The sequence below is a fragment of the Petromyzon marinus genome, chromosome 65, assembly GCF_048934315.1.
Source record: "Petromyzon marinus isolate PM22_M1 ecotype Great Lakes invasive population chromosome 65, UKy_Petmar_22M1.pri1.0, whole genome shotgun sequence".
Taxonomy (NCBI): domain Eukaryota; kingdom Metazoa; phylum Chordata; class Hyperoartia; order Petromyzontiformes; family Petromyzontidae; genus Petromyzon; species Petromyzon marinus.
The window spans coordinates 4052798-4078523 of NC_133731.1; the positions used below are offsets into that span (position 1 = coordinate 4052798).

At 52.7% G+C, this 25726-nt stretch overlaps 1 protein-coding gene across 2 annotated transcripts in view; it reads right to left on the bottom strand.

Moving 5' to 3' along the window:
- Positions 1 to 25726, bottom strand: part of LOC116956418 (phosphatidylinositol phosphatase PTPRQ) — a 70008-nt gene that overhangs the window by 11443 nt on the left and 32839 nt on the right. The window contains exons 20-30 of one of the 2 annotated variants that reach the window (XM_076054253.1): positions 24600 to 24758; positions 23765 to 24008; positions 16122 to 16195; positions 14020 to 14119; positions 6699 to 6827; positions 5781 to 5825; positions 5517 to 5543; positions 4792 to 4873; positions 3383 to 3473; positions 2292 to 2368; positions 1531 to 1665 (exon numbers count right to left, since the gene is read on the bottom strand). In XM_076054253.1, coding sequence (XP_075910368.1) covers positions 1531 to 1665; positions 2292 to 2368; positions 3383 to 3473; positions 4792 to 4873; positions 5517 to 5543; positions 5781 to 5825; positions 6699 to 6827; positions 14020 to 14119; positions 16122 to 16195; positions 23765 to 24008; positions 24600 to 24758 — 1163 coding nt within the window. Of the gene's footprint in view, positions 1 to 1530; positions 1666 to 2291; positions 2369 to 3382; positions 3474 to 4791; positions 4874 to 5516; positions 5544 to 5780; positions 5826 to 6698; positions 6831 to 14019; positions 14120 to 16121; positions 16196 to 23764; positions 24009 to 24599; positions 24759 to 25726 lie in introns of both variants that reach the window. The other variant, XM_076054254.1, reaches the window with a different exon arrangement.

Here is a 25726-nt window from a genome sequence, read left to right on the forward strand (position 1 = left end):
ATCACTACCGTCACCCTCGTCGTCGTTGACATCGTTAATATCAACATCACCACCATCATCATCATCACCATCATCACCGTCACCCTCGTCGTCATTGCCATCGTTAATGTCACCAACACCACCACCACCATCACCACCGTCACCCTAACCCTCGTCGTCATTGACATCGTTAGCATCATCACCACCATCACCACCATCATCACCATCGTCACCGTCACCCTCGTCGTCGTTAACGTCACCACCACAATCACCCGTCATCATGCTTTGACGTTGACATCGGTAGCATCGGCACCATGCACACGCCAACAACATCACCAACAACATCACCAACAACATCACCAACAACATCATCATCGTCGTTAACATCACCTTCTTTGGGGGAGGGTAAGGGGAGGGGCTGTTCTAGGGGAGGGGCTGTGTGCGTGTGTGTGTGTGTGTAGGGGCTGTGTGTGTGTAAGGGCTGTGTGTGTGTGTGGAGGGACTGTGTGTGTGTAGGGGCTGTGTGTGTGTAGGGGCTGTGTGTGTGTAGGGGCTGTGTGTGTAGGGGCTGTGTGTGTGTAGGGGCTGTGTGTGTGTAGGGGCTGTGTGTGTGTGTAGGAGCTGTGTGTGTGTGTGGAGGCTGTGTGTGTGTGTGGGGGGGCTGTGTGTGTGTAGGGGCTGTGTGTGTGTGGGGGCTGTGTGGGTGTAGGGGCTGTGTGTGTGTGTGGAGGGACTGCGTGTGTGTAGGAGCTGTGTGTGTGCAGGGGCTGTGTGTGTGCAGGGGCTGTGTGTGTGTGTGTGGAGGGACTGTGTGTGTGTAGGGGCTGTGTGTGTGTAGGGGCTGTGTGTGTGTAGGGGCTGTGTGTGTAGGGGCTGTGTGTGTGTAGGGGCTGTGTGTGTGTGTGGAGGCTGTGTGTGTGTGTGGGGGGGGCTGTGTGTGTGTAGGGGCTGTGTGTGTGTGGGGGCTGTGTGGGTGTAGGGGCTGTGTGTGTGTGTGTGGAGGGACTGCGTGTGTGTAGGAGCTGTGTGTGTGCAGGGGCTGTGTGTGTGTGTGTGTGGAGGGACTGTGTGTGTGTAGGGGCTGTGTGTGTGTAGGGGCTGTGTGTGTGTAGGGGCTGTGTGTGTGTAGGGGCTGTGTGTGTGTGTGGAGGCTGTGTGTGTGTGTGGGGGGGGGCTGTGTGTGTGTAGGGGCTGTGTGTGTGTGTAGGGGCTGTGTGTGTGTGGGGGCTGTGTGGGTGTAGGGGCTGTGTGTGTGTAGGGGCTGTGTGTGTAGGGTGTGTGTGTGTGTGGGGGGGGGGGGCTGTGTCTGTGTGTGTGGGGGCTGTGTGTGTGTGTGTGTGGGGGCTGTGTGTGTATAGGCTGTGTGTGTGTGGGGGCTGTGTGTGTGTGGGGGGGGGGGGGGGGGGGCTGTGTGTGTGTGTGTAGGGGCTGTGTGTGTGTGTAGGGGCTGTGTGTGTGTGGGGGCTGTGTCTGTCTGTGTGTGTGTAGGAGCTGTGTGTGTGTGGGGGCTGTGTCTGTCTGTGAGTGTGTGTAGGGGCCGCGGGGCCTCACCCGGCCCCTCTCCACGCAGGCGGTGAGCATGGCGATGGTGCTGGCCCCCGTCTCCCACACCATACGCCAGAAGTCGCCCACGGTGCCGGCCAGGGGCCCCTGCGTGGCCACCAGCTCGTTGGGGCAGTGGTAGCCCTGCGGCCGGGCGTGCGGGCACAGCGGGGGCAGCCGGGGGCAGCCGGGGGCAGCAATACACACAGTCACGACAACAACCACAGCAACAACCACCACAACCACCACAGCAACAACCGCCACAACCACAGCGATGAGTTATGTTCCACGGAGCCAGAGCATCTCAGATGAACACGTGCACCAAGATACAGACAAAGATCCCCCGTATAGCCTGAGCAGACTTTTTGGGCAAGTGATGTTAGGGGGTGGGTGGCCAGCACCACGGCCGGCTGACTTTGTCTCCCCCCAGTGGGCGATGTTTACTACACACCGCACCAGGTACTCATTTGAGGCCGAGTCGACTTAGGAGAGGGCCAGGACCGGTTCAGATAATCGTCACCGGTGTTGGCCGTGAGCGGGAATCGAACCCGGGTGGCCGGGTTCATAGCGCAGCGTAGCGCTAACCGCTGCACCACCACTCTCCACACACACACACGCATGTACACACACACACACGCGTGTACACACACACGTGTACACACACACACGTGTACACACACACGCGCGCGCGTACACACACACACACGCGTGTACACACACACACGCGTGTACACACACACGTGTACACACACACACGCGCGTGTACACACCGAGATGTAGCTGGCGTTGATGTAGTCCGACCCGGGCACGCTGACGTCTGGGCTGAGCTTCACGCGGTTGTCATTGTCTGCACACGCATGACGCACGCATGACGCACACATGACGCACGCATGACGCATGCAGCACACGCATGAAGCACGCAGCACATGCAAAGCGGCACACGTGGTGGCACGCTGGGGGGGTAGGCGATGGGCGGCTTCGTGAGAAGGGGGGAAGGGTTAGTAGATGTGTTCGAGATCGACCCTCCGTGGAGGAGGAGGAGGAGGCACGTGAAGGAGGATCCAGGGCAGTGCCAGGCTAGGTGCACTGCGGGGCTACTGCCGGTGATGCTGGCGGTGGTGGTGCTGCTGCTGCTGCTGCTAAGCTGGCACGCGTCACGGGCTAGGGGAAGAGAGCCGAGTGGTGAGGAACGAGCGGAGGTGGGGCTGAGTGGATCGACCCACATTTGAAAAGGTCACAGCGGTGTGAAGATCGGCCTCGGAGGGAGAGGGAGAAGGAGGAGGGGGTGGGGGGAGGAGGGAGGGATGAGGGAGGAAGGGGGAGGAGGTGGAGGAGGGGGGAGGTGGGGAGAGGAGGAAGAGGGAGGAGGAGGGAGGAAGGGGGAGGAGGTGGAGGAGGGGGGAGGAGGTGGAGAAGGGGGGAGGAGGGATGGAGGAGGGGGTGGAGGAGGGAGGGATGAGAGAGGGGGAGGAGAGGGAAGGAGGAGCCACATTGGAGGCAGTCGCCCTCCACAGCAACAACAACAGCAACAACAGCAACAACAACAGCAGTAACATCAACAGCAGCAACAACAACAGCAGTAACAACAACAGCAACAACAACAACAACAACAGCAACAACAACAACAGTAACAACAACAACAGCAACAACAACAACAACAGTAACAACAACAACAGCAACAACAACAACAACAGCAACAACAGCAACAACAACAACAGCAACAACAACAACAGCAACAACAACAACAGCAACAACAACAACAGCAACAACAACAACAACAACAGCAACAACAACAACAGCAACAACAACAGCCGAGGGTAGAGGAGCGGCGCTCGTGGCGACAGCGAGCGGAGCCACTCACAGGGCTTGATGGCGGCAAAGCGGTTTTTGCTCTGGTTCCAGGGCAGGTCGGCGTCAGACGTGGACAGCTCCTGGCCATACTCGGACAGCTCCTGCGGACACAGGGAAGGGTGGGACACACGTGGCGGGGGAGGGGGGGGGGAACTGGTCAAGCCCATCCGTGGCTGAGAGATGTTAACGACCTCGCCTGGTATGCAGGAGGTCGCGGGTCCGATCCCGACCCTGACGATGTCAGCTGCTGAATATTTGGAGTTTGTGTGTCTCTCTCTCTCTCTCATCATCATCACGGTGGCTAGGAGATGTTAACGACCTCGCCTGGTATACAGGAGGTCGTGGGTTCGATCCCGACCTTGACGCCTGCCGCTGCTGCTGCTGTATATTTAAAGTTTGTGTGTGTCTCTCTCTCTCTCATCATCATCATCACGGTGGCTAGGAGATGTTGACTACCTCGCCTGGTATACAGGAGGACGTGGGTACGATCCAGACCTTGACGCCTGCTGCTGCTGTATATTTAAAGTTTGTGTGTCTCTCTCTCATCATCATTATCACGGTGGCTAGGATATGTTAACGACCTCGCCTGGTATACAGGAGGTCGTGAGTTCGATCCCGACCTTGACGCCTGCTGCTGCTGTATATTTAAAGTTTGTGTGTCTCTCGCCGTGGTCGTGTGGATTTTGCTCTCTGGCTCCCTCCGGTTTCCCCCCCTCCACATTTATGGTTTAACGTCACCACGCGTTCACAGAATATCGGCTGCTATCGATGTCCACGTCGTAGCAGCAGCCTCATTGCTGATGAGGAGCCACTTTCATCGAGCCAACATTCGTGATCGCCACGTGTCAGGGCTTCTGGAAAAGAGCGATTTCGCTCAGTGATGCCTTACCTGGGTAAAATAAACAACAAATGGTTTAGTTTTAGTTTAGTATTTCCTTAACAACAACAACCACCAACAATCAACAACAAGCGAGTGGTGACGGCGGTTGTTGAGGATCGATTACCAACAACAACAACAACGACGACGACAACAACAACATCAACAACAACAACATCAATGGCAACGACAACAACAACGACAACAACAACAACAGTGGCACCAACTTAGACGCGCACAAGGCAGGTCGTCCACGCACTTACACGTGGACTAGTTCATCAAGGCCCGTGGTGGTGGTGGTTGTGTGGTGGTGGCGGTGGTGGTGGTTGTGTGGTGGTGGTTGCGTGGTGGTGGTGGTGGCGGTGGTTGCGTGTTGGTGGTTGCGTGGTGGTGGTTGCGTGGTGGTGGTGGTTGTGTGGTGGTGGTTGCATGGTGGTGGTGGTTGCGTGGTGGTGGTGGTTGCGTGGTGGTGGTGGTTGCGTGGTGGTGGTGGTTGCGTGGTGGTGGTGGTGGTTGCGTGGTGGTGATGGTTGCGTGCGCACCGTGAACTCGTCGATGAACTTGAGGTTCCCGTTGGCGCACAGCGACTCCACGTGCAGCAGGAAGGCCTTCTTGGGGACCGGCCTGCGGGCGGTGCACACACGAAGACACAACGGTCCGAGTCCCCCGCGGCTCCAGCGTACGGCCCGCGTGGCCGCATCCTTGCACCACACGTTGGCACGCACAGCTCCCCCGCCGCCCCAGCGGCACGTCAGCTGTACCGCCACGGCACGCGGCAACACCGCGATGGCACACAGCGGCACAGAGCGGCACACAGAAACACCGCCACGGTGCACGGCAACACCGCCACGGCACACAGCGGCACAGAGCGGCACACGGCAACACCGCCACGGCACACAGCGCGTCGGCGGGCGTAGCAAGCGCCATGCAGTGGCTGCGGTGGCGGCGAGAGGATTGCGTGGTGGTGGTGGTGGCGGGGGGGGGAGGTGCAGGCGATGAGGTTGGGACAGCGAGCCAGGGCGGTGAAGTATGCCCGGCAGACTCCAGAGCCGCCGAAGAACCCGGCGGAGGCAGCGGCGGCTGTCGAGCGTGCAGGCGGTGCAACTGCGCCGACCGCTCTCTAATAGAACGCCACGGCGGCTCGGCGCACGCGAACGCGGCAGGGGAGTGCAACCGGCGCCGGGGAAACCGCGCGGCACTCGGCACGGCACACGGCAGCGGGCAGCACGCCGGGTACGGTGGGGTGGCGGTGGCGGTGCGGACTTACCTGACCGACTTCCTGTAACTAAGCAGCCTAGAACAATGAGAGAGGCAGCGTTTCACTCGGTGGTACGGCAGCTGCCACACGCCTCAGCTGCCACAACGAAGCCTCCGCACAAGCCACTGCACAGTGAACATTGCCTAGCCACCGCTGCGGTCTGCGGTCTCGACCATCCAAGTCGTCATCATCGTCAAATCAGCATTGTCGCGGCGTGTGTGGTGGTGGTGGTGGTGGTGCTGGGTGCTAGGGGTGTGGTTGCAGGGCGCTTACTGGACGCTGAACGGGTCGCGGTGCTTGAACAGGAACGAGGAGAGGCTGGGGGTGTGCACGAGACAAAGACAAAGATCCCCCGTGTGGCCTTTAAACAGATCGTTGGGGCAAGGGCTGTTAGCGAGCAGCAGCAGTGAAGGCCGGCGTGGAGCGCGAGGGGGTGGGCGTGGCCAGAACTATGATGAACGCACCAACACACACACCAACACACACGCACCAACACACACGCACCAACACCCACACAAACACACACGCAGCAACACCCACACCAACACCCCCGCACCAACACACACGCACCAACACACACGCACCAACACACACCAACACACACGCACCAACACACACGCACCAACACACACGCACATCAACACACACACCAACAAACACACCAACCCCCACACCAACACACACACATCAACACACCAACAAACAAACCAACCCCCACACCAACACACATACCCCAACACACACACCAACACACACACCAACCCACACACCAACCCACACACACAAACACACCAACACACACACACAAACACACCAACACACACACACAAACACACCAACACACACACACCAACACACACACAGGCAGGGATGCCACGTGACACACATGCTGTTAGCGAGCACCTATTAAGGCCGGCAGGGCACACGAGGTTTGGTGGGCCGAGTGGACTGCACGCAAAAAACGCGAACCTTTAAATTCCACGGCAGTTCAGTTGGAGATCTCAAACCGGGGTGAGACGCTGCACGAGTGGGGCCTGGGGGAGGGCGAGTGTGTGGGCGAGCGTGGGGGCGGGCGAGCGTGGGGGCGGGCGGGCGAGCTTGTGGGCGAGCGTGCGGGCGAGCTTGTGGGTGAGCGTAAGGGTGGGTGAGCGAGCATGCGGGCGAGCGTGCGGGCGAGCGCGCGATTCTCACCGGGAGGGAGCGCCGTCGCGCGTCTCCGGCTCCGAGAGGCTGAACAGCTGGTCCAGCTTGAGCTTCGTGTCCAGGATCTCCGCGTCGCGTGGGGAGTACGCGCCCCCCTCCTTCTGCCTGCTCCGGAACCTGCTTGCCGCGGAGGTGGGGGCGAGGTGGGGACGAGGTGGGGGCGGTGGGGCTGGTTAACGCTCGTCACCGCGCTTTGCACCGTTCTCGTTAAGAAGCTATGGGGACCGTCGTGACACGAACTCCCGCTCGTCGTCGTCCTCACGCGAACTCCCGCTCGTCGTCGTCCTCACGTGAACTCCCGCTCGTCGTCGTCCTCACGCGAACTCCCGTTCGTCGTCGTCCTCACGCGAACTCCCGCTCGTCGTTGTCCTCACACGAACTCCCGCTCGTCGTCGTCCTCACGTGAACTCCCGCTCGTCGTCGTCCTCACACGAACTCCCGCTCGTCGTCGTCCTCAAGCGAACTCCCGCTCGTCGTCGTCCTCAAGCGAACTCCCGGTCGTCGTTGTCCTCACGCGAACTCCCGCTCGTCGTCGTCACGGCGACAGCGGCGGCTTTTGGCTCAGCCATCGAACGAAGGCGGCGGCGGTCACGGCATCGTCGCGCGGCGCTTTCGGATGCGCTGCTTCCGCGGCCCTCTGGAATGCTCTCTCCTCCCTTCCGATATTAGGAGGTCATTGGGAGCTGCATCTGGATTGACAAACTCACGTCTTTAGAACTGTTCTTTGCCCGTTTAGTTTGTTGTCCTTCCCACACCCCGGCCACCTCTGATTAACACGGTGGGCTACGTACGGCGTGAAAGAAGTTTTACATATAGGAACGCCATTACTTATGAACATTCGACCCGCAAACTTTCAGAGATACGAACAAACGTGTCCGCGTTTCACGTTGCCTTTTCGGACCGAAATTCGTAAGTTCAACTACCGTGCAATAGATGGCGGTGGTGGCATCTACATCTCCAGAACGTGAAGAACCAGTGGCATCTGCAGAATGTGAAGAACCAGTGGCATCTACATCTGCAGGACGTGAAGAACCAGTGGCATCTACATCTGCAGGACGTGAAGAACCAGCGGCATCTACATCTGCAGAATATGAAGAACCAGTGGCATCTACATCTGCAGAACATGAAGAACCAGTGGCATCTACATCTGCAGAACATGAAGAACCAGCGGCATCTACATCTGCAGAACGTGAAGAACCAGTGGCATCTACATCTACAGAACATGAAGAACCAGTGGCATCTACATCTACAGAACATGAAGAACCAGTGGCATCTACATCTGCAGAACGTGAAGAACCAGTGGCATCTACATCTACAGGACGTGAAGAACCAGTGGCATCTACATCTACAGAACGTGAAGAACCAGTGGCATCTACATCTACAGAACATGAAGAACCAGTGGCATCTACATCTACAGAACATGAAGAACCAGTGGCATCTACATCTACAGAACATGAAGAACCAGTGGCATCTACATCTACAGAACATGAAGAACCAGCGGCATCTACATCTGCAGAACATGAAGAACCAGTGGCATCAACATCTGCAGAACGTGAAGAACCAGTGGCATTTACATCTGCAGAACGTGAAGAACCAGTGGCATCTACATCTGCAGAACGTGAAGAACCAGTGGCATTTACATCTGCAGAATATGAAGAACCAGTGGCATCTACATCTACAGAATGTGAGAAAAACCAGTGGCATCTACATCTGCAGAATGTGAAGAACCAGTGGCATCTACATCTGCAGGACGTGAAGAAGCAGTGGCATCTACATCTGCAGGACGTGAAAAACCAGCGGCATCTACATCTGCAGAACATGAAGAACCAGTGGCATCTACATCTGCAGAATATGAAGAACCAGTGGCATCTACATCTGCAGAACATGAAGAACCAGTGGCATCTACATCTGCAGAACATGAAGAACCAGCGGCATCTACATCTGCAGAACATGAAGAACCAGTGGCATCTACATCTGCAGAACATGAAGAACCAGCGGCATCTACATCTGCAGAACGTGAAGAACCAGTGGCATCTACATCTACAGAACATGAAGAACCAGTGGCATCTACATCTACAGAACATGAAGAACCAGTGGCATCTACATCTGCAGAACGTGAAGAACCAGTGGCATCTACATCTACAGGACGTGAAGAACCAGTGGCATCTACATCTACAGAACGTGAAGAACCAGTGGCATCTACATCTACAGAACATGAAGAACCAGTGGCATCTACATCTACAGAACATGAAGAACCAGTGGCATCTACATCTACAGAACATGAAGAACCAGTGGCATCTACATCTACAGAACATGAAGAACCAGCGGCATCTACATCTGCAGAACATGAAGAACCAGTGGCATCAACATCTGCAGAATGTGAAGAACCAGTGGCATTTACATCTGCAGAACGTGAAGAACCAGTGGCATCTACATCTGCAGAACGTGAAGAACCAGTGGCATTTACATCTGCAGAATATGAAGAACCAGTGGCATCTACATCTACAGAATGTGAGAAAAACCAGTGGCATCTACATCTGCAGAATGTGAAGAACCAGTGGCATCTACATCTGCAGGACGTGAAGAACCAGTGGCATCTACATCTGCAGGACGTGAAAAACCAGCGGCATCTACATCTGCAGAACATGAAGAACCAGTGGCATCTACATCTGCAGAATATGAAGAACCAGTGGCATCTACATCTGCAGAACATGAAGAACCAGTGGCATCTACATCTGCAGAACATGAAGAACCAGCGGCATCTACATCTGCAGAACATGAAGAACCAGTGGCACCTACATCTGCAGAACGTGAAGAACCAGTGGCATCTACATCTACAGAACGTGAAGAACCAGTGGCATCTACATCTACAGAACGTGAAGAACCAGTAGTATCTACATCTGCAGAACGTGAAGAACCAGTGGCATCAACATCTGCAGAACGTGAAGAACCAGTGGCATTTACATCTGCAGAACGTGAAGAACCAGTGGCATCTACATCTGCAGAACGTGAAGAACCAGTGGCATCTACATCTGCAGAACGTGAAGAACCAGTGGCATCTACATCTGCAGAACGTGAAGAACCAGTGGCATCTACATCTACAGAACGTGAAGAACCAGTGGCATCTACATCTACAGAACGTGAAGAACCAGTAGCATCTACATCTGCAGAACGTGAAGAACCAGTGGCATCAACATCTGCAGAACGTGAAGAACCAGTGGCATTTACATCTGCAGAACGTGAAGAACCAGTGGCATCTACATCTGCAGAACGTGAAGAACCAGTGGCATTTACATCTGCAGAACGTGAAGAACCAGTGGCATCTACATCTACAGAATGTGAGAATAACCAGTGGCATCTACATCTGCAGAATGTGAAGAACCAGTGGCATCTACATCTGCAGGACGTGAATAACCAGTGGCATCTACATCTGCAGGACGTGAAGAACCAGCGGCATCTACATCTGCAGAACATGAAGAACCAGTGGCATCTACATCTGCAGAATATGAAGAACCAGTGGCATCTACATCTGCAGAACATGAAGAACCAGTGGCATCTACATCTGCAGAACATGAAGAACCAGCGGCATCTACATCTGCAGAACATGAAGAACCAGTGGCATCTACATCTGCAGAACATGAAGAACCAGTGGCATCTACATCTGCAGAACGTGAAGAACCAGTGGCATTTAGATCTACAGAACATGAAGAACCAGCGGCATCTACATCTGCAGAACATGAAGAACCAGTGGCATCAACATCTGCAGAACGTGAAGAACCAGTGGCATCAACATCTGCAGAACGTAAAGAACCAGTGGCACCTACATCTGCAGAACGTGAAGAACCAGTGGCACCTACATCTGCAGAACGTGAAGAACCAGTGGCATCTACATCTACAGAACGTGAAGAACCAGTGGCATCTACATCTACAGAACGTGAAGAACCAGTAGTATCTACATCTGCAGAACGTGAAGAACCAGTGGCATCAACATCTGCAGAACGTGAAGAACCAGTGGCATTTACATCTGCAGAACGTGAAGAACCAGTGGCATCTACATCTGCAGAACGTGAAGAACCAGTGGCATCTACATCTGCAGAACATTAAGAACCAGTGGCATCTACATCTGCAGAACGTGAAGAACCAGTGGCATCAACATCTGCAGAACGTGAAGAACCAGTGGCATCTACATCTGCAGAACGTGAAGAACCAGTGGCATCTACATCTACAGAACGTGAAGAACCAGTGGCATCTACATCTGCAGAACGTGAAGAACCAGTAGCATCTACATCTGCAGAACGTGAAGAACCAGTGGCATCAACATCTGCAGAACGTGAAGAACCAGTGGCATTTACATCTGCAGAACGTGAAGAACCAGTGGCATCTACATCTGCAGAACGTGAAGAACCAGTGTGCATTTACATATGCAGAATATGAAGAACCAGTGGCATCTACATCTACAGAATGTGAGAAAAACCAGTGGCATCTACATCTACAGAACGTGAAGAACCAGTGGCATCTACATCTGCAGAACGTGAAGAACCAGCGGCATCTACATCTGCAGAACATGAAGAACCAGTGGCATCTACATCTGCAGAATGTGAAGAACCAGTGGCATCTACATCTGCAGAACGTGAAGAACCAGTGGCATCAACATCTGCAGAACGTGAAGAACCAGTGGCATCTACATCTGCAGAACGTGAAGAACCAGTGGCATCTACATCTACAGAACGTGAAGAACCAGTGGCATCTACATCTGCAGAACGTGAAGAACCAGTAGCATCTACATCTGCAGAACGTGAAGAACCAGTGGCATCAACATCTGCAGAACGTGAAGAACCAGTGGCATTTACATCTGCAGAACGTGAAGAACCAGTGGCATCTACATCTGCAGAACGTGAAGAGCCAGTGTGCATTTACATATGCAGAATATGAAGAACCAGTGGCATCTACATCTACAGAATGTGAGAAAAACCAGTGGCATCTACATCTACAGAACGTGAAGAACCAGTGGCATCTACATCTGCAGAACGTGAAGAACCAGCGGCATCTACATCTGCAGAACATGAAGAACCAGTGGCATCTACATCTGCAGAATGTGAAGAACCAGTGGCATCTACATCTGCAGAACGTGAAGAACCAGTGGCATCTACATCTGCACAACGTGAAGAACCAGTGGCATCTACATCGGCAGAATGTGAGAACAACCAGTGGCATCTACATCTACAGAACGTGAAGAACCAGTGGCATCTACATCTGCAGAACGTGAAGAACCAGCGGCATCTACACCTGCAGAACATGAAGAACCAGTGGCATCTACATCTGCAGAATGTGAAGAAACAGTGGCATCTACATCTGCAGAACGTGAAGAACCAGTGGCATCTAGATCTGCACAACGTGAAGATCCAGTGGCATCAACATCTGCACAACGTGAAGAACCAGTGGCATCTACATCGACAGAACGTGAAGAACCAGTGGCATCAACATCTGCAGAACGTGAAGAACCAGTGGCATCTACGTCTGCAGAACGTGAAGAACCAGTGGCATTTACATCTGCAGAATATGAAGAACCAGTGGCATCTACATCTACAAAATGTGAAGAACCAGTGGCATCTACATCTGCAGAACTTGAAGAACCAGCGGCATCTACATCTGCAGAACGTGAAGAACCAGTGGCATCTACATCTGCAGAACATGAAGAACCAGTGGCATCTACATCTGCAGAACATGAAGAACCAGTGGCATCTACATCTGCAGAACATGAAGAATCAGTGGCATCTACATCTACAGGAGATGAAACAACTTTTAAAGCCATTCTCCGTGTTTGGAATCGACAGGAGTAAAGTTGGATTTATGAAACAAATCGACTTACGAACAGACCTCTGGAACCGAACTCGTTCGTAACTAGAGGGTTTCCCCTGTACACACACACACACTTCTAAGTTTGTCGTCCTTCCCCGTCACCCGCCGGTCAACAACGGTTGGCCACGTACGGCGGTGTGCAAGAAGTTTAACACACACACACGCGCACACACACGCACACGCGCGCACACACACGCGCACACACACACACGTGCGCACGCACATTTCCCCCGAACGTTATCGCGGTCGCACTGCAAGTCGCGAGAACGAGGAGGCCTTCGGGAGGATCTCGCGGAGCGGCACGCGGAGGCCGCTCGTCGTCAGAGAGCGGCCCCGTGGAAACGGATGTCAAGGAGCTACCCCGGAGATGATCCCTTGTCGTGAAGGTTGTAGCCGTGCTTGTGGCGAGTCTGCGGTTGTGGTGCGGTTGTTGCCGAGGTTGTGGTGAGGTTTTGGTTGTGGTGAGATTGTGGTAAGCCTGCAGCCGTGCTTGCGGTGAGCCTGCGGTTGTGGTGCGGTTGTTTTGCCGAGGTTGTGGTGAGGTTTTGGTTGTGGTGAGATTGTGGTAAGCCTGCAGCCGTGCTTGCGGTGAGCCTGCGGTTGTGGTGCGGTTGTTTGCCGAGGTTGTGGTGAGGTTTTGGTTGTGGTGAGATTGTGGTAAGCCTGCAGCCGTGCTTGCGGTGAGCCTGCGGTTGTGGTGCGGTTGTTTGCCGAGGTTGTGGTGAGGTTTTGGTTGTGGTGAGATTGTGGTAAGCCTGTAGCCGTGCTTGCGGTGAGGCTGCGGTTGTGGTGAGGTTTTTTGTTTGTGGGTGAGGTTTTGGTCGTGGGTGAGGTTTTGGTCATGGGTGAGGTTTTGGTCGTGGGTGAGGTTGAGTGTGCGGTGAGGTTGAGTATGCGGTGAGGTTTTGGTCGTGGGTGAGGTTTTGGTCGTGGGTGAGGTTTTGGTCGTGGGTGAGGTTGAGTGTGCGGTGAGGTTGAGTGTGCGGTGGGGTTGAGTGTGCGGTGAGGTTTTGGTAATGGTTGAGGTTTTGGTCGTGGGTGAGGTTTTGGTCGTGGGTGAGGTTGAGTGTGTGGTGAGGTTTTGGTCGTGGGTGAGGTTTTTGTCGTGGGTGAGGTTTTGGTCGTGGGTGAGGTTGAGTGTGTGGTGAGGTTTTGGTCGTGGGTGAGGTTGAGTGTGTGGTGAGGTTTTGGTCGTGGGTGAGGTTTTTGTTGTGGGTGAGATTTTGGTCGTGGGTGAGGTTTTGGTCGTGGGTGAGGTTGAGTGTGTGGTGAGGTTTTGGTCGTGGGTGAGGTTTTGGTCGTGGGTGAGGTTGAGTGTGCGGTGAGGTTGAGTATGCGGTGAGGTTTTGGTCGTGGGTGAGGTTTTGGTCGTGGGTGAGGTTTTGGTCGTGGGTGAGGTTGTGGTCGTGGGTGAGGTTGAGTGTGCGGTGAGGTGGTTGCCGCTCCTCACCTGGTGAGGAAGACGACCATGAGGACGAGGAGGATGAGGGATGCGACGAAGAGTGTCACCCCGATAACGACCCCCACGGTGCTGCTGGGGAGTCCTTCCCCTACAAAGACAAAGATCCCCCGTGCAGCCTTCACAGACTGCTGTGGCAAGTGCTGTCAGCGAGTAGAAGCATCTATGACGGCCGCACCAAAGACAAAGGTCCCCCGTGTAGCCTTAACAGTCTGTTAGGACAAGTGCTGTCAGTAACGAGTAGCACTTATGAAGGACAAACCAAAGACAAAGGTTCCCCGTGTAGCTTGCACAGACTGTTGGGGCAAGTGCTGTCGGTGAGCGCCTATTAAGGCCGGGATGATGCGGTGTTTGAGGTGGGCGGTGTGGCAGTCAAGGAACTCAATTACGGCTGAGTCGACCTAGGGGACGCCCAGGAAAAGTCCACCTTTTCCTCTGCTGTTGATTATAGTTCATGTACCGGACTGACTCACCCGGCGTGCTGATGAGCTCCGACCGCAGCGAGTCCGTGTATCGGACTGACTCACCCGGCGTGCTGATGAGCTTCGACTACAGCGAGTGCGTGTATCAGAGTGACTCACCCGGCGTGCTGATGAGCTCCGACTACAGCGAGTCCGTGTACCAGACTGACGCACTCGGCGTGCTGATGAGCTCCGACTACAGCGAGTCCGTGTATCAGACTGACTCACCCGGCGTGCTGATGAGCTCCGACTACAGCGAGTGCGTGTACCGCACTGACTCACCCAGGGTGCTGATGAGCTCCGACTACAGCGAGTCCGTGTATCAGGCTGACTCACCCGGCGTGCTGATGAGCTCTGAGCAGAGAGAGTCCGTGTATCTGACTGACTCACCCGGCGTGCTGATGAGCTCCGACTACAGCGAGTGCGTGTACTGCACTGACTCACCCGGCGTGCTGATGAGCTCCGACCACAGCGAGTGCGTGTACCACACTGACTCACCCGGCGTGCTGATGAGCTCCGACCACAGCGAGTGCGTGTACCACACTGACTCACCCGGCGTGCTGATGAGCTCCGACCACAGCGAGTGTGTGTACTACACTGACTCACCCGGCATGCTGATGAGCTCCGACTACAGCGAGTGTGTGTACTGCACTGACTCACCCGGCGTGCTGATGAGCTCCGACCACAGCGAGTGTGTGTACTGCACTGACTCACCCGGCGTGCTGATGAGCTCCGACCACAGCGAGTGCGTGTACCGCACTGACTCACCCGGCGTGCTGATGAGCTCCGACTACAGCGAGTGCGTGTACCGCACTGACTCACCCGGCGTGCTGATGAGCTCCGACGACAGCGAGTGCGTGTACCACACTGACTCACCCGGCGTGCTGATGCGCTCAGAGTAAAGCGAGTGCGTGTATCAGACTGACTCACCCGGCGTGCTGATGAGCTCCGACTACAGCGAGTCCGTGTATCAGACTGACTCACCCGGCGTGCTGATGAGCTCCGACGACAGCGAGTGCGTGTATCAGACTGACTCACCCGGCGTGCTGATGAGCTCTGAGCAGAGCGAGTCCGTGTATCAGACTGACTCACCCGGCGTGCTGATGAGCTCCGACTACTGTGAGTGCGTGTACCGCACTGACTCACCCGGCATGCTGATGACCTCCGACCACAGCGAGTCCGTGTATCGGACTGACTCACCCGGCGTGCTGATGAGCTCCGACTACAGCGAGTCCGTGTATCAGACTGACTCACCCGGCGTGCTGATGAGCTCCGACTGCAGCGAGTCCGTGTATCGGACTGACTCACCCGGCGTGCTGATGAGCTCCGACTACAGCGAGTGCGTGTACCACACTGACTCACCCGGCGTGCTGATGAGCTCCGACTACAGCGAGTGCGTGTACCGCACTGACTCACCCAGGGTGCTGATGAGCTCCGACTACAGCGAGTCCGTGTACCACACTGACTCACCCGGCGTGCTGATGAGCTCCGACTACAGCGAGTGCGTGTACCACACTGACTCACCCGGCGTGCTGATGAGCTCCGACCACAGCGAGTGCGTGTACCACACTGACTCACCCGGCGTGCTGATGAGCTCCGACTACAGCGAGTGCGTGTACCGCACTGACTCACCCAGGGTGCTGATGCGCTCAGAGTAAAGCGAATCCGTGTACTGTCCCAGGATGTTGATGCCTCGAAACTTGAACCTGGGATGCATTACGTCAACAACAACAACAACGACATCATCAGCAGCAGCAGCAGCAGCGGCTCCTAGTGATGAATGCGCAGTGCCACTCCTCACCCTTGCGAGCTCGGAGGGCCAGAGTCGTGAACTCGCGGGTAAAGAACGGTGATTTGAGGCTGGATTGGTTCCCCGTTTCGGCCGGACATCTTCCGTGAGCGATGAGTGGAGGGATGGGATGGACTGCTGATGCCATCACTGCTTAGATAGACATGGGATAGACATCCTGATGCCATCACTGCTTAGATAGACATGGGATAGACATCCTGATGCCATCTCTGCTTAGATAGACATGGGATAGACCTACTGATGCCATCACTGCTTAGATAGACATGGGAGATACATCCTGATGCCATCACTGCTTAGATAGACATGGGATAGACATCCTGATGCCATCACTGCTTAGTTAGACATGGGATAGACATCCTGATGCCATCACTCCTTAGATAGACATGGGATAGATATCCTGATGCCATCACTCCTTAGATAGACATGGGATGGACTCCTAATGCCATCACTGCTTAGATAGACATGGGATGGACCTGATGCCATCACTGCTTAGATAGACATGGGATGGACTCCTGATGCCATCACTGCTTAGATAGACATGGGATGGACTCCTGATGCCATCACTGCTAAGATAGACATGGGATGGACATCCTGATGCCATCACTCCTTAGATAGACATGGGATAGACATCCTGATGCCATCACTCATTAGATAGATATGGGATGGACATCCTGATACCATCACTGCTTAGATAGACATGGGATAGACATCCTGATGCCATCACTCCATAGATAGACATGGGATGGACATCCTGATGCCATCACTGCTTAGATAGACATGGGATGGACCTACTGATGCCATCACTCCTTAGATAGACATGGGATAGACATCCTGATACCATCACTCCTTAGATAGACATGGGATGGACTCCTGATGCCATCACTGCTTAGATAGACATGGGATAGTCATCCTGATACCATCACTCCTTAGATAGACATGGGATAGACATCCTGATGCCATCACTGCTTAGATAGACATGGTATAGACCTACTGATGCCATCACTGCTTAGATAGACATGGGATAGACCTCCTGATGCCATCACTGCTTAGATAGACATGGGATAGACATCCTGATGCCATCACTGCTTAGATAGACATGGGATAGACATCCTGATGCCATCACTGCTTAGATAGACATGGGATAGACATCCTGATGCCATCACTGCTTAGATAGACATGGGATGGACATCCTGATGCCATCACTCCTTAGATAGACATGGGATAGACATCCTGATGTCATCACTCCTGAGATAGACATGGGATAGACATCCTGATGCCATCACTCCTTAGATAGACATGGGATAGACATCCTGATGCCATCACTGCTTAGATAGACATGGGATGGACATCCTGATACCATCACTCCTTAGATAGACATGGGATGGACATCCTGATGCCATCACTGCTTAGATAGACATGGGATAGACATCCTGATGCCATCACTGCTTAGATAGACATGGGATAGACATCCTGATGCCATCATTGCTTAGATAGACATGGGATAGACATCCTGATGCCATCACTGCTTAGATAGACATGGGATGGACATCCTGATGCCATCACTCCTTAGATAGACATGGGATAGACATCCTGATGCCATAACTCATCAGATAGATAAGGGATGGACATCCTGATACCATCACTGCTTAGATAGACATGGGATAGACATCCTAATGCCATCACTCCATAGATAGACATGGGATGGACATCCTGATGCCATCACTGCTTAGATAGACATGGGATGGACCTACTGATGCCATCACTCCTTAGATAGACATGGGATAGACATCCTGATACCATCACTCCTTAGATAGACATGGGATAGACATCCTGATGCCATCACTGCTTAGATAGACATGGGATGGACTCCTGATGCCATCACTGCTTAGATAGACATGGGATAGTCATCCTGATACCATCACTCCTTAGATAGACATGGGATAGACATCCTGATGCCATCACTGCTTAGATAGACATGGTATAGACCTACTGATGCCATCACTGCTTCGAGAGACATGGGATAGACCTCCTGATGCCATCACTGCTTAGATAGACATGGGATAGACATCCTGATGCCATCACTGCTTAGATAGACATGGGATAGACATCCTGATGCCATCACTGCTTAGATAGACATGGGATAGACATCCTGATGCCATCACTGCTTAGATAGACATGGGATGGACATCCTGATGCCATCACTCCTTAGAGAGACATGGGATAGATATCCTGATGTCATCACTCCTGAGATAGACATGGGATAGACATCCTGATGCCATCACTCCTTATATAGACATGGGATAGACATCCTGATGCCATCACTGCTTAGATAGACATGGGATGGACATCCTGATACCATCACTCCTTAGATAGACATGGGATGGACATCCTGATGCCATCACTGCTTAGATAGACATGGGATAGACATCCTAATGCCATCACTGCTTAGACAGACATGGAATGGACTCCTGATGCCATCACTGCTTAGATAGACATGGGATAGACCTACTGATGCCATCACTGCTTAGATAGACATGGGATAGACATCCTGATGCCGTCACTCCTTAGATAGACATGGGATAGACATCTTGATGCCATCACTGCCTAGATAGACATGGGATAGACATCCTGATGCCATCACTCCTTAGATAGACATGGGATGGACATCCTGATGCCATCACTCCTTAGATAGACATGGGATAGACATCCTGATGCCATCACTCCTTAGATAGACATGGGATGGACTCCTGATGCATCATTGCTTAGATAGACATGGGATAGACATTCTGATGCCATCACTCCTTAGATAGACATAGGATAGACATCCTGATGCCATCACTCCTTAGATAGACATGGGAAAGACATCCTGATGCCATCACTCCTTAGATAGACATGGGATGGACATCCTGATACCATCACTGCTTAGATAGACATGGGATAGACATCCTGATGCCATCACTCCCTAGATAGACATGGGATGGACATCCTGATGCCATCACTCCTTAGATAGACATGGGATGGACCTACTGATGCCATCACTCCTTAGATAGACATGTGATAGACATCCTGATACCATCACTCCTTAGATAGACATGGGATAGACATCCTGATGCCATCACTGCTTAGATAGACATGGGATGGACTCCTGATGCCATCTATGCTTAGACATGGGATAGTCATCCTGATACCATCACTCCTTAGATAGACATGGGATAGACATCCTGATACCATCACTGCTTAGATAGACATGGTATAGACCTACTGATGCCATCACTGCTTAGATAGACATGTGATGGACCTCCTGATGCCATCACTGCTTAGATAGACATGGGATAGACATCCTGATGCCATCACTGCTTAGATAGACACGGGACGGACATCCTGATGCCATCACTGCTTAGATAGACATGGGATGGACATCCTGATGCCATCACTGCTTAGATAGACATGGGATAGACCTACTGATGCCATCACTCCTTAGATAGACATGGGATAGACATCCTGATGCCATCACTGCTTAGATAGACACGGGACGGACATCCTGATGCCATCACTGCTTAGATAGACATGGGATGGACATCCTGATGCCATCACTGCTTAGATAGACATGGGATAGACCTACTGATGCCATCACTCCTTAGATAGACATGGGATAGACATCCTGATGCCATCACTGCTTAGATAGACATGAGATAGACCTACTGATGCCATCACTGCTTAGATATGGGATAGATATCCTGATGCCATCACTGCTTAGATACAAATGGGATAGACATCCGGATGCCATCACTCTTTAGATAGATGTGGGATAGATATCCTGATGCCATCACTGCTTAGATAGACACGGGACGGACATCCTGATGCCATCACTGCTTAGATAGACATGGGATGGACATCCTGATGCCATCACTGCTTAGATAGACATGGGATAGACCTACTGATGCCATCACTCCTTAGATAGACATGGGATAGACATCCTGATGCCATCACTGCTTAGATAGACATGAGATAGACCTACTGATGCCATCACTGCTTAGATAGATATGGGATAGATATCCTGATGCCATCACTGCTTAGATACAAATGGGATAGACATCCGGATGCCATCACTCTTTAGATAGATGTGGGATAGATATCCTGATGCCATCACTGCTTAGATAGACACGGGACGGACATCCTGATGCCATCACTGCTTAGATAGACATGGGATGGACATCCTGATGCCATCACTGCTTAGATAGACATGGGATAGACATCCTGATAACATCGCTGCTTAGATAGACATGGGATGGACATCCTGATGCCATCACTCCTTAGATAGACATGGGATGGACATCCTGATAACATCGCTCCTTAGATAGACATGGGATAGACATCCTGATGCCATCACTGCTTAGATAGACATGGGATGGACATCCTGATGCCATCACTCCTTAGATAGACATGAGATAGATATCCTGATGACATCACTGCTTAGATAGACATGGGATGGATATCCTGATGCCATCACTGCTTAGATACAGATGGGATATACATCCTGATGCCATCACTGCTTAGATAGACATGGGATGGATATCCTGATGCCATCACTCCTTAGATAGACATGGGATAGACATCCTGATGCCATCACTGCTTAGATAGACATGGGATAGACATCCTGATGCCATCACTCCTTAGATAGACATGGGATAGACATCGTGATGCCATCTTTCCTTTGATAGACTTGGGATAGACATCCTGATGCCATCACTCCTTCGTTAGACATGGGATAGACATCATGATGGCATCACTGCTTAGATAGACATGGGATAGATATCCTGATGCCATCACTGCTTAGATAGACATGGGATAGACATCCTGATGCCATCACTCCTTATATAGACATGGGATAGTCATGCTGATAGCATCACTCCTTAGATAGACATGGGATAGACATCCTGATGGCATCACTCCTTAGATAGACATGCGAAGGAAATCCTTATGGCATCACTCCTTAGATAGACATGGGATGGACCTACTGATGCCATCACTGTTTAGATAGACATGGGATAGACATCCTGATAACATCACTCCTTGGATATACATGGGATGGACATCCTGACCCCATCACTGCTTAGATAGACATGGGATGGACATCCTGATGCCATCACTGCTTAGATAGACATGGGATAGACACACTGATGCCATCACTGCTTAGATAGACATGGGATAGACATCCTGATGCCATCACTCCTTGGATAGACATGGGATAGACATCCTGGTGCCATCACTCCTTAGATAGACATGGGATAGATATCCTGATGCCATCACTCCTTAGATAGACATGGGATAGATATCCTGATGCCATCACTCCTTAGATAGACATGGGATCGACCTACTGATGCCATCACTGCTTGGATAGACATGGGATAGACATCCTGATGGCATCACTGCTTAGATAGACATGGGATAGATATCCTGATGCCATCACTGCTTAGATAGACATGGGATAGACATCCTGATGCCATCACTCCTTAGATAGACATGGGATAGACATCCTGATACCATCACTGCTTAGATAGACTTGGGATAGACATCCTGATGCCATCACTGCTTATATAGACATGGGATAGACATCCTGATGGCATCACTGCTTAGATAGACATGGGATAGATATCATGATGCCATCACTGCTTAGATAGACATGGGATAGACATCCTGATGACATCACTGCTTAGATAGACATGGGATAGATATCCTGATGCCATCACTCCTTAGATAGACATGGGATAGACATCCTGATACCATCACTCCTTAGATAGACATGGGATAGACATCCTAATGGGATCACTCCTTAGATAGACATGGGATAGACATCCTGATGCCATCATTCCTTAGATAGACATGGGATAGACATCCTGATGCCATCACTGCTTAGATAGACATGGGATGGACATCCTGATGGGACTACTCCTTAGATAGACATGGGATAGACATCCTGATGCCATCACTCCTTAGATAGACATGGGATAGACATCCTGATGCCATCACTGCTTAAATAGACATGGGATAGACATCCTGATGCCATCACTCCTTAGATAGACATGGTATGGACATCATGATAACATCGCTCCTTAGATAGACTTGGGATAGACATCCTGATGCCATCACTGCTTAGATAGACATGGGATAGACATCCTGATGCCATCACTCCTTAGATAGACATGGGATAGACATCCTGATGCCATCACTGCTTAAATAGACATGGGATAGACATCCTGATGCCATCACTCCTTAGATAGACATGGGATAGACATCCTGATGCCATCACTGCTTAGATAGACATGGGATAGACATCCTTATGCCATCACTGCTTAGATAGACATGGGATAGACATCCTGATGCCATCACTGGTTAGATAGACATGGGATAGACATCCTGATGCCATCACTGCTTAGATAGACATGGGATAGACTCCTGATGCCATCACTGCTTAGATAGACATGGGATGGATATCCTGATGCCATCACACCTTGGATAGACATGGGATGGAATCCTGATGCCATCACTCCTTAGATAGACATGGGATAGACATCCTGATGCCATCACTGCTTAGATAGACATGGGATGGACCTACTGATGGCATCAAAATGCAGTGGCCACTGCTGCTCCCCCTATCGGTGATTGACAACAAATGGCCAACGCGTAGTGGTATGACGAGCAGGAAGAGGCTTTCATGCCCGATAAGTGAATACCTCAGTGTGATTATCCTGGTAGGATGGAGATGGTTTAACTTGCGTGTGTTGGGCGGTTTCTTTACCGTTCTTGTACTCTGCGCTACCATCGCCGTTTTGTACTCTGCGTTTGTCGTTGTGACGTTCTGACCCCGTGTCCCTAACGGACATCGTGTGAGTAAAGAGCTTCGTAGCTCATCGGATTCCTCGTGCAGCATACGTAAAATATTCCGGTTCTTATATTATTCATGATGACGTTGTTTTTGTTGGGTTAGATCGTCGCGCAAAATGTACGTGTCGTTAACAATCCACCACATAGTGTACAGGTGAGTGTATGAGTGTACAGGTGAGTGTACAGGTGAGTGTGGAAGTGAGTGTACAGGTGAGTGTATGAGTGTGCAGGTGAGTGTACAGGTGAGTGTACAGGTGAGTGTATGAGTGTGGAGGTGAGTGTACAGGTGAGTGTATGAGTGTGGAGGTGAGTGTACAGGTGAGTGTATGAGTGTGGAGGTGAGTGTACAGGTGAGTGTACAGGTGAGTGTATGAGTGTATGAGTGTGGAGGTGAGTGTACAGGTGAGTGTACAGGTGAGTGTATGAGTGTACAGGTGAGTGTATAGGTGAGTGTATGAGTGTGGAGGTGAGTGTACAGGTGAGTGTACAGGTGAGTGTATGAGTGTGGAGGTGAGTGTACAGGTGAGTGTTCTGGGCGAGTGCACGAGGGTGAATGTCCCCCTCCCTGCCCCCCACTCACAGGTAAGCTCTCCCGGGCTTGAGCGGCCCGTTGCACACCTGGTCGGTGCGTGCCTTCTGCCGGCACGTCTGGTCGCCTCCCACGACGAGGACGGGCTCGGTGGCCCGCTGGGCCCTCCCCTGCTGGGCCCACCCCCGCTGGGCCCGGCAGGCGGTCGCCACGGCCTCTGCGGTGGCCACGTACGGGCGCGGCCGCTGGCCAAAGTAGGCCTCGTGCCACGTAGCCAGCGGCTCGTCCGCTACGGCTGGGGGGATGGGAGGGGGGGGGGGACATGTCGCCCGGTGAGGGTCCATGTGTCTCCCACGTGTCCCCACTGTCTCCCACGTGTCCCCACTGTCTCCCACGTGTCCCCACTGTCTCCCACGTGTCCCCACTGTCTCCCACGTGTCCCCACTGTCTCCCACGTGTCCCCACTGTCTCTCACGTGTCCCCACTGTCTCCCACGTGTCCCCACTGTCTCCCTCCCCCCCCTGGTGTCTCCCCCCGTGTCCTTCCTGTGTCTCCCCCATGTCTCCCACGTGTCCCCACTGTCTCCCACGTGTCCCCACTGTCTGCCCCCCCCATGTCTCCCCCGTGTCCCTCCTGAATCTCACCGACCGTGTCCCCGTGCCCCCCCCTCCGTGCCCCCCCGTGTCCCCCTCCCCCCCCTTGTCCTTCCCCCGTGTCCTTCCCACGTGCCCCCCCCGTGCCCCCCCGTGTCCCCCCCCGTGCCCCCCCCGTGCCCCCCGTGCCCCCCGTGCCCCCCCGTGTCTCCCCCCGTGCCCCCCCCGTGTCCCCCCCCGTGCCCCCCCCATGCCCCCCCCCGTGCCCCCCGTGCCCCCCCCGTGCCCCCTACCCCCGGCCTCCAGCACGATGGTGTGGATGTGTGCGAGGGGGCCATGCTCGTCGCTGAAGAGGCAACCCGGAGCGGCGAGCGCCACCGTGTCGGCCGTGACGGCGCGGGAGCCGTCGGCACGGCGCGCCACCACGGGCAACCCCAGCGGCACCGGCGGGGCTGGGGGGGGGGGCACAACGACAACCACCACCACGACAACAACTTTAACAACAACCATTACCACGACAACAACTTTAACAACAATCATTACCACAACAACAACTTCAACCACCACCACGACAACAACTTTAACCACCACCACGACAACAACTTTAACAACAATCATCACCACAACAACAACTTCAACCACCACCACGACAACAACTTCAACAACCACCACAACAATAACTTCAACAACCACCACGACAACAACTTTAACAACAATCATCACCACAACAACAACTTCAACCACCACCACAACAATAACTTCAACAACCACCACGACAACAACTTTAACAACAATCATTACCACAACAACAACTTCAACCACCACCACGACAACAACTTTAACCACCACCACGACAACAACTTTAACAACAATCATCACCACAACAACAACTTCAACCACCACCACGACAACAACTTCAACAACCACCACGACAACAACTTTAACAACAACCATCACCACAACAACAACTTCAACCACCACCACGACAACAACTTCAACAACCACCACGACAACAACTTTAACCACCACCACGACAACAACTTTAACAACCACCACGACAACAACTTTAACCACCACCACGACAACAACTTTAACCACCACCACGACAACAACTTTAACAACCACCACGACAACAACTTTAACAACCACCACGACAACAACTTTAACCACCACCACGACAACAACTTTAACAACCACCACGACAACAACTTTAACCACCACCACGACAACAACTTTAACAACAACCACGACAACAATTTCAACCACAACAACTTTAACAACAACCATCACCACAAAAACAACTTCAACCACCACCACAACAACAACTTCAACCACCACGACAACAACTTCAACCACCACCACGACAACAACTTCAACCACCACCACGACAACTTTAACAACCATCACCACAACAACAACT